The sequence below is a fragment of the Cebus imitator genome, unplaced genomic scaffold (assembly GCF_001604975.1).
Source record: "Cebus imitator isolate Cc_AM_T3 unplaced genomic scaffold, Cebus_imitator-1.0 Scaffold406, whole genome shotgun sequence".
In the NCBI taxonomy this organism is placed as follows: domain Eukaryota; kingdom Metazoa; phylum Chordata; class Mammalia; order Primates; family Cebidae; genus Cebus; species Cebus imitator.
This window is the reverse complement of record NW_016107721.1, coordinates 704,099-722,990: the sequence shown is the minus strand read 5'-3', so window position 1 is coordinate 722,990 and position 18,892 is coordinate 704,099. Positions and strand designations below refer to the sequence as shown.

Genomic DNA, 18,892 nt, shown 5'->3' with positions numbered 1-18,892 from the left:
GCCTCCCGGGTTCAAGCAATTCTGCTTCAGCCTCCCAAGTAGCTGGGACTATAGGCACCCGCGAAGTGCCTGGCTAATTTTCGTATTTTTAGTAGAGATGGGGTTTCACCATGTTGGCCAAGCTGGTCTTGAACTCCTGACCTCATGATCCGTCTGCCTTGGCCTCCCAAAGTTCAGGGATTATAGGCATGAGCCACTGTGCCTGGCCTATTTTTGTATTTTTAATAGAGACGGGGTTCCACCATGTTGGCCAGGCTGGTCTCAAACTCCTGACCTCAGGTGATCCATCCACTTCAACCTCCCAAGTGCTAGGATTACAGGCGTGAGCCACCAAGTCCAGCCGTTATTTTTTTTGAGACGGAGTCTCACTCTGTTGCCCAGGCTGGAGTACATTAGGGAGATCTTGGCTCTCTGCAACTTCTGCCTCCCAGGTTCAAACGATTCTCCTGCTTCGGCCTCCCAAGTAGCTGAGATTACAGGTGCCCGCCACCACGCCCAGCTAATTTTTGCATTTTTAGTAAAGACAGGGTTTCCCCCATGTTGGCCAGGCTGGTCTTGAACTCCTGACCTCAGGTGATCCACCTTCCTCGGCCTCCCATGGTGCTGGGATTACAAGCATAGCCACTGCACCCATCCCAACAACAGCTTTTTATTAAAAAAATTTTTTTTAATTGTAATTTTTTTTCTTTTTGAGACAAAGACTTGCTGTGTTGCCCAGGCTGGAATTCAGTGGTGCGATCTCTGCCCACTGCAACCTCTGCCTCCTGGGGTTCAAACGGTTGTCTGCCTTAGCCTCCCAAGTAGCTGGGATTACAGGCTTCTGCCACCATGCCCGTCTAATTTTTTTTTTGTATTTTTAGTAGAGATGGGGTATCACCATCTTGGCAGGCTGGTCTTGAACTCCTGACCTCGTGATCCACTCGCCTCGGCCTCCCCAAATGCTGGGATTACAGGCATGAGCTGCCGCGCCTAGCCAGATGGTAAATGATCCAGATGGTGAAGGACCTGGACAAGGATAGTGGCAGTAGGAGTCAAAAGAAGTGAAAGATTCATCAGTTATTGAGGAGATACAACCAACAGGACTTGGCAAGAAAAAAAGGCATTTTAGAGTACCTGGGATGATGCTGGTGAGCTGAAAGCCCCATACAAATATGAGAGGATGACACCAGAGAGAACCTGGTAGGGAAACTTATGGCATTAGAAAGAGCTGTGGCCTGAGAGTGAGAAAGTATTCTGATGTTAACAAGCTGCGCAGTGTTGGGCAGTTACTTTACCTCTGCCAGTCTTTGTCTCAAATAGACCAGATGAGATGACTTGACTTTTGTTACCTTCAGTAGTAAATCCTTCCACAGTGGTTCTGTGATGATTTTAACTTTTACCACTTTGAGTAGTAAATCCTTCCAGTGTGATTCTGTGCAAATTACCTGATTTCAGCTTGCCTTCCCTTTCCACGTCATATGTTTACCCATTCATTTTGTAGCCTTTTGTGTACCATGCACTGAAAACATAAGTTCGAGGAGACTAGATGTCAGTCAACTTCCTCTTCCTGAATGAGTTCCTGTTCAGTCAAGGGGACAGGCAAGCCACTGATAACGTGCACTAAACCAAAGTAAGGTGCCATGATGGGAATATGCGCAGGGCTCAGGGCAGCCACACAAGAGAGTCTGGTCAGCTCTGCTGGGTGGGTGGAGTGGGGAATGTGTCTGGGAAGAGCACTGACCCTTGTTCTACGTCTGGAATGAAGGGCAGGCAGAAGTGGGTGGGGAGTTGCATTCCAGGCCCAGGCTGCACGTGCCTCAGGATGACTTAAGGCCAGGTTGCTGGGGGGGGATGTGCTGGAGGGGGATGTACAGGACTAGCCCATGCAGGGTCTCACAAGCCTCTCCAAGGAATTTGGACTTTATTCCTAAGGCTGTGGGAGTTGGACAGGTAGTTAGCAATATCCATTTTTATCCCTTTTTCATGCCTAATGGGTTTCGTTCACAATATTAATGTTATACCAACTAGACTTTAGGGCAAAAAGTGTTATTTGAAATAAGACTGGTTATTACATCCTGATGAGCAGAGCAGTTCACCAGGAAGCTATAATAATCCTGAAAGATATAACATAAAAATAAAGAGAAAGAAAATAAAGCATGAGATTTTGAAAAGTAAGACCTCCCTCAAAAACTAACAGGTGAAGCAGTCAGAAAAATGAGCAAGTATGTAGAGGAGTTGAACAAAATAATTCACAAGGTTGTACCAAAAACAAAAGTTTTATGAAATATTTCTCCTTACACTGTGGTTTTTCTGTTTTCTATTCTGTTTTAGTGCTATTAATGCTGATCTCTTTTTTTTTTTTTTTTTTAGAGCCAGAATTTTGCTCTTTCTCTTTTTTTGTTTTTTAGTGGTGCAATCTATACACACTGCCACCTCTGCCTCCCAGGTTCTAGCAATTCTCCTGCCTTTGCCTCCCAAGTAGCTGGGATTATAGGCATATGCTGCCATGCCCGACTAATTTTTTGTGTTTTAGTAGAGACGGGGTTTCAACATGTTGCCCAGGCTGGTCTTGAACTCCTGAACTCAGGCAATCCACCCGCCTCAGCCTCCCAAAGTGCTAGGATTACAGCCATGAGCCACTGCGCCCAACCAATGCTGCTCTCTTTATATGAAATTAGCATGATGACCCACTAATGGATTGATCCCCTTTTTCTTTAAAACACTGAGTTAAAAAATATACATACTTTTTGGCCGGGCGTGGTGGCTCACACCTGTAATCCCAGCACTTTGGAAGGCTGAGGTGGGCAGATCAAGGTCAAGAGATCAAGACCATCAGGCCAACATGGTGAAACAAATAACAAAAATTAGCTGCATGTGGTGGCATGAGCCTGTAATACCAGCTACTCGGGAGACTGAGGCAGGGTAATTGCTTGAAGTGGGGAGGTGGAGGTTGTAGTGAGCCGAGATAGTGCCACTGCACTCCAGCCTGGTGACAGAGCGAGACTCTGTCTCAAAAAAAAAAATTATATATATATACTTTTAAGCATACATAGGACACTTGCAAATTGACTTTCCAAATTCCTTTCCCACACCTAGCCTCCAGTGCCCCTGTTACTCCTTCATCCTTCCCCTTGCTAAAACAAAGATGACTTTGACTCCTGAGTCAAGGGCATATGATACACTCATCTGCTTCTCTTCTCCATTTCTATGTTTAGCTTTTCATCTTTTCTTCCAGACTTAGAAGAAAAAAATAGCATCTTCTTTTCTAAGGTTAACTTTTACACCTGTAGTTTTTTTTTTTTTTTTTTTTTTTTTTTTTTTTTTTTTTTTTTTTTTTTTTTTTTTTTTTTTTTTTTTTTTTTTTTTTTTTTTTTTTTNCATCTTCTGTCTTTCTTGTTTTTTATTTTTATTTTTATTTTTTTTCAGACGGAGTCTTGCTCTGTCCCCCAGGCTAGAGTACAGTGGCACCATCATAGTTCACTGCAGCCTCAAATTCCTGGGTTCAAGTCATCCTCCTGCCACAGCCTCCTAAGTACCTGGGACTACAGGTGCGTGCCACCACACCTGGCTAATATTTTGTAGAGGCAGGTGATCTTGCTGTGTTGGCCAGGTTGGTCTCAAACCCCTGACCTCAAGTAATCCTCCTGCCTTAGCCTCCGAAAGTGCTGGGATTACAGGCATGAGCCACTGAGCCTAGCCCCTCCTCTTGTTCTTAGATTTAGTTATTTCCTCTTGATCAGCTCATCTTGAACTCAGTCTTTTTTTTTTTTTTTTTAACTTTTTAAATGGTTTTATGTACAAATAATGAACAGATATTGTACCCATAAATTCTACTTTCCAAAAACAGGAGGTTTTTTAAAAGAAAACCACATAACTTTTAAAAGGCACTGGGATTTCTCTGCTTCTAGATCATTGGGAGGCTAGAAAAATAAAGTTTCTTCTATCAGAAATCACAAGTTGGAACTAAGTGTTATCCAAAGTGGAATTTCTAGAGTGTAGTGTCACTCCAGGCAAAGATTATTCAGTTCTCATCCCCAACATCCAAAACTACCTATCAGAAGGGCTAAACCAGGTCAAAACTGTCCAACATAATTAGGCTTCATCAAACAATATCATTATGCTCTTCCAAGATGCAAATAATCCAAAACAGGAAATACTAAAATCTAAATAATATTTGACACTGTCATACAAATTTTTAGTTTCTTGTTATATCCCCCCTTCTGTAACATTAATAAAGGGAATATTTTACTGCAAAGAAATATTTAATTTTATACATCACAAGCCATTAATTTTTGCCATTAGTTATTATACAAATGCTGCCTTGTGCCGTTATCCAAATGGCATAGCCATTTTACATCCACAATTCACTTCTTTAGTTATAAGCAGAATTTTCATGATTTACATAGGTACATCTGTCAGTGAAGATTTAACACTGAGATGCAATCTAACATCCGTAATATCTGATGTTTTGTAGATGGCAATGTAGGAAAGATATATTTTAATCACTTTTCATTTAAGTGACCTTATGTAAAAAATAAATAATAATTTAGCAGTTCCAAGTGTCCAAAGGGCATTTTCAAATGTACATAAAAGAAATGGCTATAGAGGTTTTTAAGAAGCATCTTCCATGTCCACATCCTCTTGCAACTGCTGTACCATTTTATCTTCCAACTGCTTCCCTTTTTCTGCAAGAGGGGCTCAGATAAGATGGATGTTTTGCTTGACTTCTTTGATATCCTGAACTTTCTGTAGCTCTTTTTCTTCAATCTGTTCATTATAAATTTAGCTTGGCGTTTCTGTTTGATCTCTTCAACCCTCTTCATTGCATCAGTAGTTTTATTCCATAACTTGTGCTGGTATTTGATAGGTTCATTTCTATGCTTTTCAAATTCAAATGAATTATCCACTGTAAGCTCTTTACCAGCTGCTTTCTGGAATACTTTGGTCCACCTAACTTTGCGAGGATTGCGCTTCTTTTTAAAGTTTTTATGACATTTAGATTCACAAAATCTGAACACCTTGTAATCATTGCAGGCAAAAATCATGCTGTGGCCAGGGTAGATGGGCACCGAACAGAAATAACACTTCTCGATACGCATGTTGAACCCTCGTGGGTCCCCACTAACCAAACGCCCAGCTTGAGTGGAAGTCTTGAACTCATTCTTAATGGGTTTAACTGGTTTTCATTCTGGACTATTAATGACTGTTGTTTTTTAATCATTAGACCACAACACAGACATTTTTCTAGATTTTTTTTTAAGTTAAAATCTCATTTTCTTGAATGGGTGATGCATTTGCATGGTTCATGTGCCAAAGATGGAAAAGGGTATTGAATAAGAAGATTCTCTCCGGCCCTTCCTTTTGGCTGCCGTATACCCTGTCCTTACTGCCGTGCTCCCTCTTGCTCTTGTCACTCATGTCCTCATCCTTTCCCACTCAGGACAGAATAGGTGTCTCAGTGTCATCTTTGATTTGCCCTCTTCCTGTCATTCACATAGCTTCTTTTGAGGAGTTTCATGTTCATCTCCTCCTGTGCATTCTTCACCCACTACTGACTCACTCCATAAGCTCTTTTCTTTTTTTTCAATCTCTTTTTGTTATTTTTCCTTTTTTTTTTTTCTCGAGTTCTTTTCTCCGTGACCTTTAATGTCATTTCAAGCCAAGACTTTTGCAGTAACCCAAGTGGGTGTCTTACTCCCATTCTCCACCTCTTTTCAAATACTATTTCATGAAACTTTGTTTCTGGTACCTACACACATGTGTGTGTTCACTAGGTAGTGATGTCAAAATATCTCTTATGATGGACCTTCTAAACGATTGAAAACACGATTTAACTTTTGGGTAAGGGTTCCTTATCAACCTCGTGACGTAATCCCTAGCTGTAATCTTGTTTTACTTATGTTATTATCTGCTTGTCATAGTCTCCAGGAAGCTCGGGCTCATTACTGTTTTTTTTTGAGATGGAGTGTCATTCTGTCGCCCAGGCTGGAGTACAGTGGCATGATCTTGGCTCACTGCAACATCCGCCTCCTGGGTTGAAGTGAGTCTTAGCCTCCTGAGTGGCTGGGATTACAGGCATTGCCACCACGCTCAGCTAATTTTTGTATTTTTATTAGAGACAGGGTTTCACCATGTTGGTCAGGCTGGTCACTCCTGACCTCATGATCCACCCACCTTGGCCTCCCAAAGTGCTGGGATTACAGGCTTGAGCCACTATGCCCAGCCAGGCTCATTACTGTTTATGCATGTTTTTCCACAGTTGGCCTTAGTTTACTTTTCCAGCTTTATCAATTCATATCTTCAGTGTACCTACTGGTTGTCTGTTATCTATACTGTTTGCTTCTTTATTTTTGTATCATCTTAACATGATACAGTGTCTGGTTCCTGGCAAGTACTTGATATGTGTTTCTCCAATGATGGGACAAATCCCAGAACAAATCTTGTACTTTTTTTCTGCTGTATTTTTCTTGCTGCTGTCCTTATGCCTGATGTGCCACTTCTTCTACACGACTCTCCCTGACTGCTTTAACTCTGTTTTTCCCTTCCTCTTCCCTATTCCTAAAGCTTATTTGGTACCCAAGGGATAAGTCCTACAACTGTGGTTTGTCTGAGGTCAGGGTGGGAAGGTTCTGGTTAGCTGGAATTCTTTCCTTAGCAGGTTCGTCTGTGTTGGCAGATGATGAGACGTGGCCTGCCTGATAGAGAAATTCTGGCTCGCCATTTGGAAAGAAATCAGGGTATCTTTATCCCACTGGTGTTAGGGTTAAATAGTTAACAACTAACAGATGAAATCAGTAAATACAGTAACTGATACTAATGAACAACTTTGTAAGCAAAAGATATAAAAATTAAAAACTGTGAAAATATTTACAAACATGTCAAAAGAGTTGAAGTCCTTAATATGAAAGGAACTCATAAGTCAATGAGGGATATAAAGAAAAATTGTTACGAGGCACGAACAAGAAAATCATAGAAGATGTCTTGACATATAAGCAGCCAATTTTTTCTTTTCTTTTTCTTTTTTTTTTTTTGAGTCAGAGTCTTGCTCTGTCACCCAGGCTGGAGTGGAGTGCAGTGATGTAATCTCGGCTCACAGCAACCTCCACTTCCCGGATTTGAGCGATTCTTGTGCCTCAGCCTCCCAAGTAGCTGTGATTACAGGTGTATGCCACCACGCCCAGCTAATTTTTGTATTTTTAGTAGAGACGGGGTTTCTCCATGTTGGCCAGGCTGTTCTCAAACTCCTGACCTCAAGTGATCCACCTGCCTCGGCCTCCCAAAGTGCTAGGATTACAGGCATGAGCCACCATGCCTGGCCATAAGCAGCCAATGTTATAATTAAGTTTTTAGTCTTACCAGCAATAGAATGGAAATAAACATCATGTTAGGCAATGGATGCCATCAAATTAGCAAAGTTAGTTAAATTCTAAATTTTTAAATCAAAATTATTAAATTTTTTTTTTGTTTTTGAGACAGAGTCTTGCTCTGTCACCCAGGCTGGAGTGGAGTGCAGTGGTGTGATCTGTTCACTGCAGCCTCCCCTCCTGGTTCAAGCAGTTTTCATGCCTCAGCCTCCCAAGAAGCTGGGTTTACAGGCATGCACCACCACACCCAGCTAATTTTTTGTGTATTTTTAGTAGAGACAGGGTTTCAACATGTTGGCCAGGCTGAACTCCTGGCTTCAGGCAATCCACCTGCTTTGGCCTCGCAAAGTGTTGGGGTTACAGGCGTGAGCCACTGTGCTTGGGCTTTTTTTTTTAAACTCAAAGAAATTCACGTGCTTCTGGCAGAAGTCTAACTTGGTGTAACCTTTGTAGCAAGCAATTTGGTATTATTTGAGAAGTTTACATTTTTAAGGTTTTAACCTATTATTTTAATTCCCAAGAATCTATCCAAAAAATTAGAGAGGCAAATATTTGCATAATGTTCATCATTTATCACAGTGTTTTTTATAATGGTGGGAAAACTTCCAATAACTTAAATGCTTTCGTTGAGGAAGTATTTCCTTAAGTGGGAAATTATGCCACCATGAAGTTATAATTTTGAAGAATATTTTTAAGAAGAATACTCATGAAATATTAGAAAAAATTGCTAGAAATATTAGAAAAATTATTTTTAAAATTATAAAAAATTATAATGTCATGGGATCCTTGGGGTGTTGCTTTTCCACCTGAAAACCTCTGTGGCTGGTGACGCTTTTGTCTGAGTTTTCTCCGGACCTGCTGGGCTTGTTCCACCCTCTTGGCCTGGCAGGCTGCACACGGTTTGCGTTACTAGCCAAAATCCTGTGCCTGCCAAGGGTGAGCCAGGTGTGGAGCGGTGAGTGGTGTGTGAGCGTGTGTGGGGTCCAGCCACTGTGCACAGCCAGGTGTGCCAGCCATGGCAGGGCAGGCAGCTCCAGGCACCAGTACAGGCACTGGCTCTGTGGGAGGCTGTGGCTGAACCAGGCGTACCACAAGCAGCTTCCACTGTGGGCACCGGGGAATGTGGTGATGCCTGCAAGCTTGGAGATGCCAGGAGCTGCAGAGCCCCAGAGAAGGTGTCACAGCTCTGGCTCGGAGAGCCCCTAGGCCTAGTTTCCCTAAAGGGCCACAGCCCTTCCCTCCTTGTTGCCTGCAACCTGGTGAGCAGAGGGCATGTTTTGGTCCTGTTTGTGTTACGGCTTTTTCAGTCCCACCATTCAGGAGTCCCATGTCTAGGAAGAATGAGGTACGTGGACAACTGGAGGGTAAGCAAGGCAGAGAGCAGCTTCGTTGAGCAACGGAAGAGCTGTCAGGAGACCTGAAGTGGGTAGCTCCTTTTCACAGGAGGGTCTTCTGATGAGGAGACCCGAAGTGGGCAGCTCCTTCCTGCAGCTGGTAGTCTGGACATCTGTGTGTATGGCTGAGTCCGGGATTTTTATGGGCTCAGAATGGAGGAAGTGTGTGCTGATTGGTACCTGGGAGGCCATGGACGGCCTGGAAAAAGCACTGCTTAAGCTCTTACTCCAGCCAGTGGACTCCACCTGGAATCCACAGTCTGGACCCCAGGCTTTAAGCCGTCTCTGGCTTGAAGGTGGGGTTTCACCTGGGACCAACCCCTTTCTGGGCAGGAACCTATGTCTGCCTCCCTCCATCAACATGCCATCCACAGTGCCTACACTGTTTGGCCTGAGGGGTGCCTGCAGGCCCACTTTGAGCTGCCTTCACCCCTGCTGGCCTCTCTGTCACGCTCACCAGCACCCAAAGTCCAGAGGGGACTGAGGTGGCAGGTGGCTGGTGTGTGAACACTGCCCCGAGCCTGTGCACACCCGACTGGGTCATGATAGTGCCCAGGCTCAGCCACAACTTTTCTCTGCACCAGAGCAGGTGCAAGGAGCAGGAAAAGGCCAGGGAGTGGGAGCAGGCACTTCCTAGCCTGCGGGAGAAGAGGGGGCTTCCTGGGCCCCTGAGAGTGCAGGAATGCCTGGGTTAGGAGCCTCCGCTGGCTGCAGCTGTGCCTGGAGCATGGGGCTCCCACCCTGCCAACTTGGTAGCAGGCAGGGCTCCCACTTGTTCTCTGCTCAGCTCTGCATGCAGCCTGGCTGTGCCTCCCCCACTGCAACCAGCAGCTGCTCCAGACAGGCTGCCCCTGCCTTCAGTAATGCTTATTTATAGTGTTGCAGTTTGGTATGTCTACAAACATATGACCTGAAATGTAGCAGAAGTAGTTATCTCTGGGTGGTGGGATAGGTGATGATTTTTTTTTTTTTAATTTTATAGTACATGTTATTTAATAATCACTGTCCTGGCCAGGCACGGTGGCTGACGCCTGTAATGCCAGCAGTTTGGGAGGCCGAGGTGGGTGGATCACGAGGTCAAGGGATCAAGTCCATCCTGGCCAACATGGTGGAACCCCATCTGTACTAAAAATACAAAAATTAGCTGGGCATGGTGGCGGGTGCCTGTAGTCCCGGCTACTCAGGAGGCTGAGGCAGGAGAATCGCTTGAACCCAGGAGGCAGAGGTTGCAGTGAGCCTCTGTGCAGAGTGCACATCATGCCAGTGCACTCCAGCCTGGTGACAGAGTGAGACTCCGTCTCACAAAAAAATAAAAAAATAAATAAAAATAAAAATCACTGTCTTACTGATTAGTTCCATGTATAATTTCTGAAGGAGGCACTGTAACAGAATGATTTAGAGCAGGGGCTAAGAGTCAGGAAGGCCCGGTCTTTGGTAGCAGCCTTGATCCAATCCATTGTATGACTTGACCATGTTACTTTTCTCAGCATCTATTTCCTCATCTGTAAAATGGGACTTCTTAAACCTAACTCAGAGTTGTCAAGATTAGAAATGATAATGTATTATAACAGCTTTTAAAAAATAAATTTGTTATTTTGCTTTAATTCTTGCAATAAAAACAAGTCTTTTTTTTTTTTTTTTTTTTTTTTGAGGTAGAGTCTCATACTGTTGCCAGGCTAGAGTGCAGTGGCATGATCTTGGCTCACTGCAAACTCTGCCTCCTGGGTTCGAGTGATTCGCCCGCCTCAGCCTCCTGAGTAGCTGGGATTACAGGCATGAGTCAAAACTCAAATGAATTTTGAGGCTGAACTATTAAGTGTATAATTATCCTGTGAGTTACAGATTGGGTGTAAGTTTCACTAAAATAAAATGTAAATAATAATAATTAAAATGTAGTTTAAATTTTCTGCAAGACAAATATTGTTTTCATTCTTGCTAATCTTCTTCACCTGTTGAACTACCACAGATGTTACATTTATTACCATGTATATAACAATCTTTTGCAGTCTGGGTCACACAAGAGAATAAACCCTGTCCTTAGGCATCCGTTGCATGTAATGAATTTGCTTCTCTCTTGTGTGTCTACAATGGAACCAGCTTGTGTCATCTAAGTTCTCATATGGAAGCATTGAGAAAACTGTCACCCAAATTGCTATCTGTTCTGTGGTTTAGATGAGGAGCCCTGATTGAGATGCCTGGATTGTAGAAGGCACTCAAAAGGGAAACAGTTCCTATTGTTTTTGTCCTGGAAGTCATGTAAAAGAGCAATTGCTTTCCAGATTTCTTTGTTTGGTATAAGCATCTTTGGGAAAAGATATTTTCAGAGTATGATCCCGTAAGTGAACAGCTCTGTGGCAATTTCTTAGGCCCGGTCTTTGGATCTGGGACTGACTGTGCTGTGTAGAACCACAGGCAGCTCCTCCGTTAGCCCTCTTGTGTAACAGCCCTTTTCCTCCACTATAGGGCGCCAAGGTACTGCTTCCTATCTGGGCAGAGTTCCTGAATTCTCTTCCACTTAACTGTCAGAAGCCTTATTGTATCAGAATTTCAGGCCTCACATTTAATGCTTTGTCACAAATTGCTTTATGGTAATATATTTTATTTGGATATTCGTACTGCTTTTTTGGGACTTTTTTTTTTTTTAAATACACTGCTAAACATATTATTTTAATATATTTTCTGGTGAATGTTTTCTCATCACTGCTTCCTATTTTATTTTAGCTACTGATCTACTTCTTGCCTGGAATCCCATTTGTTTGGGATTGGTAGAAGGTGTTATTGGGAAAATTCAACTTCATTCAGGTATGTTTCTGTAAACTCCTTAAACTTGTCAAATTTATTATGGCATTTTTTTTGGTGTTTTCCTCTTTGAGGATACATGTAGGTTCTCTTATAGCTTTGATTCCTTTGTCTTAATTTTGGGTCTGCTCAAAGTGGGCGTATTTCCATATAAGTTTAATGAAATAAAAAGATAACTTTAGAGAAAAAGTGGCATAATATTACACTTCTTTCTGCTACTGAAAACAAAAAACAAACAAAAAAACTTACTGAATGCCTGCTGTGTGTCAGGAATCGTGCTTGTTGGTAGAACACAATAATGAGCAAAGACCTGTTTCTACCCTTATAAAGCCTACAGTTTAGGAGGAAAGACAGGTATCAAAGACTAATCATGGAAATAAACGTATGATTATTTGATAATTGTAGAAGGTGCCTTGAAGGAAAGATACAGCACATGCATCGATCTCAAAGGAGAGTGGTAGGAATAAAGCTGGAGAGGGAGGCAGGTGGCAGACCATGGCTGGTTGGCTTTATGTCAGCTGTCTATTCCTGATGCAGCCAACTCTGTCAGGGACGAGCATGGGTCTCTTAGCACACAGTATGGTCCTATCAGGGATCCCTATCCAGAACAGACAAATTGATGGGACATCCAGGTCATTCACCAGGCCCTCACTTGGAATGACAGGCACCTGTGTCCTAGGCCTAAAGGGAATTTTGTTGGTGGGAAAGTATAACAGGTATTATACTGGTGGGTCCTAAAAAGCTAACTGAAAGGGCCAAGTGAAATTTTATTTTTTTCTTTTTTGGTGCCCTGCCCTTCAGGGAGCTTTTTGTTTGTTTGGTTTTTGGTTTTTTTTTTTTTTTGAGATTTATATTACTGACTAGTGTTCCATTGTAAGTATATACCACAATTTATATATCCATTCCCTGGCTGTTTCTCTCTTTTTTCTTTTTTTTTTTTTTTGAGATGGAGTCTTCCTCTGTCATGCCGGCTGGAGTGTAATGGTATGATCTCAGCTCACTGCAACTTCCGCCTCCCGAGTTCAAGCCGTTCTCCTACCTTAGCCTCTCTGGTAGCTTGGATTACAGGCACGTGCCACCACGCTCAGCTAATTTTTGTATTTTTAGTAGAGATGGGTTTTCACCATGTTGACCAGGCTGGTCTTAAACTCCTGAGCTTAGGTGATCCGCCTGCCTTGGCCTCCCAAAGTGCTGGGATTACAGTCGTGAGCCACATTGCACCCAGACTAGGGAGCTTTTTAAAATTAGAGATGGGTTCTTGCTATGTTGCTGAGACTGGTCTTAAACTCCTGGCCTCAAGCGATCCTCCTGCCTTGGGCTCCCAAAGTGCTGGGATTACAGGCATGAGCCACCATACTGGCCTAAATGAAATACTTTAAGAACTATGTTTAAATATTTTTCCTTTGGTATCAATTTTGATGAGTTATGAATTTAGGAGGCTTTGCCATTATTTCTGTGTAATTGTGAGTATGTATCTCTATAATGTATCCTTTTAATTATTTAAAAATAATAAACATTTGAGAGCTAGATTGATTTTTTTGTATATAAGAAATAAGCACATATATCTGGAACAATCATGATTCTTTGATTGTTTTTAAAAATGTTTTCATCATGAAATATTTATAATTTCAAAAAGCTGTTTATCACATATGTGCATTTACACAGGTTGTTGTAAAATACACACATGTATTTACCACCTAGATTAAGAAATGAAATATGGGCCAGGCTCAGTGGCTCACGCCTGTAATCCCAGCACTTCGGGAGCCCACTCACCTGAGGTTGGGAGTTTGAGACCAGCCTGACCAACATGGAGAAACCGTGTCTCTACTAAAAATACAAAAATTAGCTTGGCATGGTGGTGCATGCATGCCTGTAATCCCAGCTACTCAGGGAAGCTAAGGTGGAGAATCACTTGAACCCGGGGGACGGAGGTTGCGGTGAGCTGAGATTGCAGCGTTGCATTCCAGCCTGGGCAACAGGAGCGAAACTCTGCCTCAAAACAAACAAACAAAGAAATGAAATATGACTGGTGTGTTTGGAGCTGTCTCTGTGCCTTTTTCCAAATGTTCCCTGTTTCCTTCCTCTTGATGGAACCTGCTATTTTGAATTTTATATTCCCTTGGTTTTCATTATTGCTTTTATTATATATGTATTCCTAAACTTGTTGCTAAGGCTTGTATTTTGGAGATTTTATATAAATGATATTAAGCTGTTTGTATTCTTTCACTTATTTTTATTTATATTTTTGAGATTTATCTATGTATGAAACGATAGTTCTTTATTTTCACTATTTATGAATATATCATGATTTGTGCTTTTTCCTGTCACTGGGTAATTGTTTTATTTTATTTTTTTCTTTTTTTGCTATTAGAACTAATACTGCTATGAGCATTGTTGTATATTCTTTATTTGCTGGGTTTTTAAAAAATTCTTCCAACACAGAGGAGAAAAGCATTTAGTCATTGTGTAACCGTGTAACCAAGGTATTTAAATAACACTCTCCTACCTGTCCACATTTACATACATATATTTTTAATTCATTTACATGCTGACAGGATAATTTCCAGCTGGGTGTTCTGAGCTGAAATTCATTTTCTATTATTTAAATGACACGTATGAAACTTTTGAGTTATTTTTTCTCATTTTCAGTCACATCTTAGCACAGTGAATAAATCACTGCAGTCAGTCAGGAGACCTGAATACAAGCTGTATTTATTTAGCTTTGAGATATAGGAGAAGTTGCCTAATATCGGTTTCATATATCTCTTGTTATGTAACAAGCCAATCCCAAAAGTTAACAGCTTAAAACAACAACAGTGTGGCCGGGTGTGGTGGCCACGCCTGTAGTCCCAGCAGTTTCGGAGGCCGAGGCGGGTGGATCACAAGGTCAGAAATTCCAGACCAGTGTGGCCAACATAGTGAAACCCTGTCTCTACTAAAGATACAAAAAATTAGCCGGACATGGTGGCACATGCCTGTAATCCCAGCTACTTGGGAGACTGAGGCAGGAGAATTGCTTGAATCCAGGAGGCGGAGGTTGCAGTGAGCCGAGATCATGCCATTGCACCACTCCAGCCTCGGTGATGGGGCAAGACTGTCTCAGAAAAAAAAAACAAAACAAAAAAACAAGAACAACAGTGTATAATTTCTCAGGATTCTATGGGTTGACAGAGCAGCTCTGCTTTTCTCTATTGTGTTGGCTGGGGTCATTCACATAGCAGCAATCACCGGGAGTTTGCCTTGGGTGGCCTCAGTTCTCCTTCACCTGGCCCCTCCCTCCATGTGTTTCTTCTCATAAGGCCTCTCCTTGAGTCCTCCTCTCTCCTAGATAAACTGGACACCCTTTCGGGGTAGTGGCTGGGTGCTGAGAATACAGCTCCCAGTATTCAAGGGCCTGTATGTCTTAAGTTGTAAACAAGGTAAAAGAAACCGGTCTCTTCATTTCCATAGGGTATTATGAGTCCCAAATGAGATGATGTACCTGCAAGTGCTTAGGAAATTGTAAATCACTATTTTATCAAGGCTCTTTGGTTGCAAATACAAACCTATCAGCTTAGCAAAAACACATACTTTTTTATGAGGAACCCACAGGACCGAAAATAAGAAAGAAATGGACGTTGTAGAGGATCCAGGATTACTTTATTGGGACAGCTAGTCTCTTGACAACTGCCTCTTCTTCTATGTCTCTTTTATTCTTCTCTCTTTTTGGCTTTCTCTGCGTGTATGTAGGACACAATGTCTGCCTTTAAAATGGCACCCTCAGCCGTCAAACCAACTGACATCTGATAATCCCTGAAATGACTGGAAACTGATCAGCAATCAAAAGAGATTGAGTAGTGAGTCCATGTTAGACTTCTAGTTAAGAGACTTATTGACCCACCTTGGGCCAGGGGACTCCTGGCCAGGGTCACATAGGTCACATGTGCTCCAGAGTCCCAATCCCCTAGGTGGGAGTCAGAGCAGGAGGGTTTGGACTTGGCAGACAGCCCAGAAGCTGTCTACTACAAATAATGCACAAATGTAAGTTAGTTAATAGTTGATGAGTTTATGACACAGTCAAAGTATGGTCATTTAGGAGGTAGTAAAGGTATGGTCATCTGTGGTTAGCCCCTTTATGTGTACTGCTCCTCTTTGCTGTTTTTTAGTCCCAAAACAGGTGAGAATACCTGTGATGGTAGGATATTTTGGAAGAAGGAGAGATGGAGAATAGAGTGAACGGGAGAAAGAAAGTATGAAAAAAGAAAGAAGGGCAGGGAAATTTCTCTTAATTTTTCACTCTCCTAATCCTGGAACCTTTTTTTTCTTCTTGTCATGTCACTTGAAAGGTTTGGCTCTTAAGAAAGAGAGTGGGGGGGAAGCAAAAGCAACTCTTCTGGGCCCCTGCTGCTTTTCCTTCTCTCCCAACCCTCTTCATGTCAGTCTGCCCCCAGCCCCTTGCCTGTGAGCACCCATCTTACTCACTCCCTTCATCTGTCCTTGGGGATGCCCCCTCCTCCCCTCTCCCTGCCCCACCATTAAAGCTCTTGCCCTAGGTCAGATTGGCTAGAAGGGAGGTATGTGCCTGCTGTGTTAGAAAGAATTGAAAAAATTACTTCAGGGACATTTTCCCTGGGAACATCTTATTTTTGGAGCATAGGGGATGAGGGGAATAAAATGTCTGTACTTAAACTTTCTCCTGTTTCCCTCCTACTTATTATCCACATATTAATGCACAAATTTTTGTTCTCGCCTAGTGAGATGGGAACATAAATTTATTTGAACAGATGTCATTGACAGCCTTAAAGTGGCGTGGGTGAGCCATGCTGCTGTTCCTGTCACTGAACTCTGAGCTCTGTGGAATGAAGCAAGGGCTTGTGACTTAGGAACTGTATTAGTTTGCTGCCATAACAAAGTACCACTGGCTGGGTGGTTTAAACAACGGAGTCGTATTTTCTCACAATTCTGGAACGCAGAAGTCTGAAATCAAGGTGTTGGCAGAGTTGGTTCCTCCCAAGGCCTCTATCTTAGGCTTGTACATGGCCGCCATCTGCTTGTGTCTTCATGTGGTTTTCCCTCCGTAACTGTGTGTGTCTGTCTGAATTTCCTCATCTTGTAATGACACCAGTCATTTTGGATTAGGGCCCACCCAAATAAACTCATTTTAACCTAATTACCTCTTTGAAGACCCTGTCACTAAATATCACATTCTGAGGTCCTGGGAGTTCAGACTTCAGCGTCTGAATTTTAAGGGGACACAGTTTAGCCCGTAACAGAAACATAATAGCCTCTGAAATGCTCATTACAAAAACATGTCAAAAAGAATTCCCTCGAATTTGGTTTGCTGTTTCCTGCCGCTTGGCCTTATTTCAGTGTGATAGGCCAGTCCTCACATATCATTGGCTAGGCACACACTCCAGACATGAACTAATTCTGAAAGATCACACAATTGCCTTGAGTCAGGTTGCCATCTAGCCTCAATTACCATCTAGAAGACAAAGCTGATTATATTTCCTTGAGACAGTTATTTTGAAGGTTTAATAAAACTCACATAAAGTGAGTTCTTAGTAATAAGCATTCAGTGTATGCGGATTACTATTTTTTTCCTCTTAAAGAGCCTCAGAGGTGTCAGATATTCTGCTCGAGAACCACTTATGTTGTGGCTACACATTTTTGAACAAATTTAAAATGACTGTTTTTCTAATGTTAATTTTTGCTGAAACTGTAATAAGAGCAAGTCACAGGCTGTTTGTGGTGACTCACACCTGTAATCCAAGCACTTTGGGAGGCCAAGGCAGGTGGATCACTTGATGTCAGGCATTGGAGACCAGCCTGGCCAACATAGTGAAACCCCATCTCTACTAAAAATACAAAAATTAGCTGGGTGTGATGGTGGGCGCCTGTGGTCCCAGCTATTTGGGAGGCTGAGGCAGGAGAATCGCTTGAACCCAGGAGGTGGATGTTGCAGTGAGCCAAGATCACACCACTGCATTCCAGCCTAGGTGACAGAGTTAAGACTGTCTAAAAAAAAAAAAAAAAAGTCACTGAAAGACTACATTTAAAAAATGTATAAAAAGTGATGTTTTTGGTAGTTACAGATTAGTAGCATTAGCGAAAGTTATTTTGTAATCCACAGTTCCTTTAAAAAATGCTGTCCAGAGTTTTTATTGGGAATTGGCCATGTGGACCACATGGCCCAAGGCCTCCCACCAAAAGTTACATTGTTAGAGTAGATTATCTGGCATTGCTCAAGGCCTCCAGTAAACAAAGATACTCCTATAGCCAGAACATTCCAAAGGCTTAGAAATTACAGCAAAGTTAATAAAAAAAAGGAAAATATATATATGACAGAAGAATTTCAAACTATTTTTGTTTGTGTTATCCTTTGTTGTTAATTGCCTGCCCTTTTAGCAAGCTCTGCCAAAAAAAAAAAAGGAAAAAGAAAAATGGTTCTGTTTAATGCCTATAAAATATCTGTTTAGGACCATTAGCCTGTTTCTGGGTTGCAAGGCCTCTTCCCCAGACATCTGTAGGCAGGTGGACTTCAGCCTAGGTGTAATATACTCTGTCTTCAACAACTCAAACATGTCCGACTTTGGTCTGACCAGTTGAGAGATATTAATATGAGGAACAGAAAGTAGGAGATGTGTAATGTATCAACTAGGTGAAAGGAAAGTACAGACTTGTGAAAAATCAACATGAAAAAAGATTCATTGTAGTATCCAGGAGGAAATAAAAATGGCAGTCAAGGCTGGGCACAGTGGCTCACACCTGTAATCCCAGCACTTTGAGAGGCTGAGTTAGGGCAGATCACTTGAGGTCAGGAGTTTGAGACCAGCCTGACCACACAGTGAAACCCCATCTCTACAAAAAATATGAAAATTAGCTGGGCATGGTGGTGTGCGCCTGTAATCCCAGCTACTTGGGAGGCTGAGGAATAAGAATCACTTGAACCTGGGAGGTGGAGGCTGCAGTGGGCCAAGATCTTGCCACTGCACTCCAGCCTGGGTGACAGCAAGACTCCATCTGGCTGGGAAAAAAAAAAAAAGATTAGTAATCAGATTCATATCATAATTGTAATTACATATTTATTTTTTCTTTTTCTTTTTCTTTTTTGTCTGTCTTCTCATGGAAATAACCTCCAAGTAGACAGCAGCTGTGGGCCATGTCTGTTCTGCTTACCTGCTGTGTGTCTGTGTGCTGGCCCACTGTAGGGCTATTCAGAAATATTTAGCGAGTACTTAAGGATTTAATGAGTATCTATGGAGTACCTACTGTGTGCCACAGTCTGTATTCAGTGCTGGGAACAGCAGGTTGAACAGAACTTGAAATTTCCAGAAACACAGACTCAGAATCTGAGTGATAGATGTTAATTACCAG

The 18,892-nt window shown here is 42.2% G+C and overlaps 1 protein-coding gene and 1 pseudogene across 3 annotated transcripts in view; one reads left to right on the top strand and one right to left on the bottom strand.

Moving 5' to 3' along the window:
* Positions 1-18,892, top strand: part of INPP5F (inositol polyphosphate-5-phosphatase F) — a 107,622-nt gene that overhangs the window by 15,796 nt on the left and 72,934 nt on the right. For both annotated transcript variants that reach the window (XM_037731561.1, XM_017509083.2), the window contains exon 2: positions 11,459-11,539. In XM_037731561.1, coding sequence (XP_037587489.1) covers positions 11,459-11,539 — 81 coding nt within the window. The remainder of the gene's footprint in view (positions 1-11,458; positions 11,540-18,892) is intronic.
* Positions 4,221-5,990, bottom strand: LOC108289573 (annotated as a pseudogene). The gene has a single exon (XR_001819217.1). The product of XR_001819217.1 is annotated as a probable ribosome biogenesis protein RLP24 (transcript).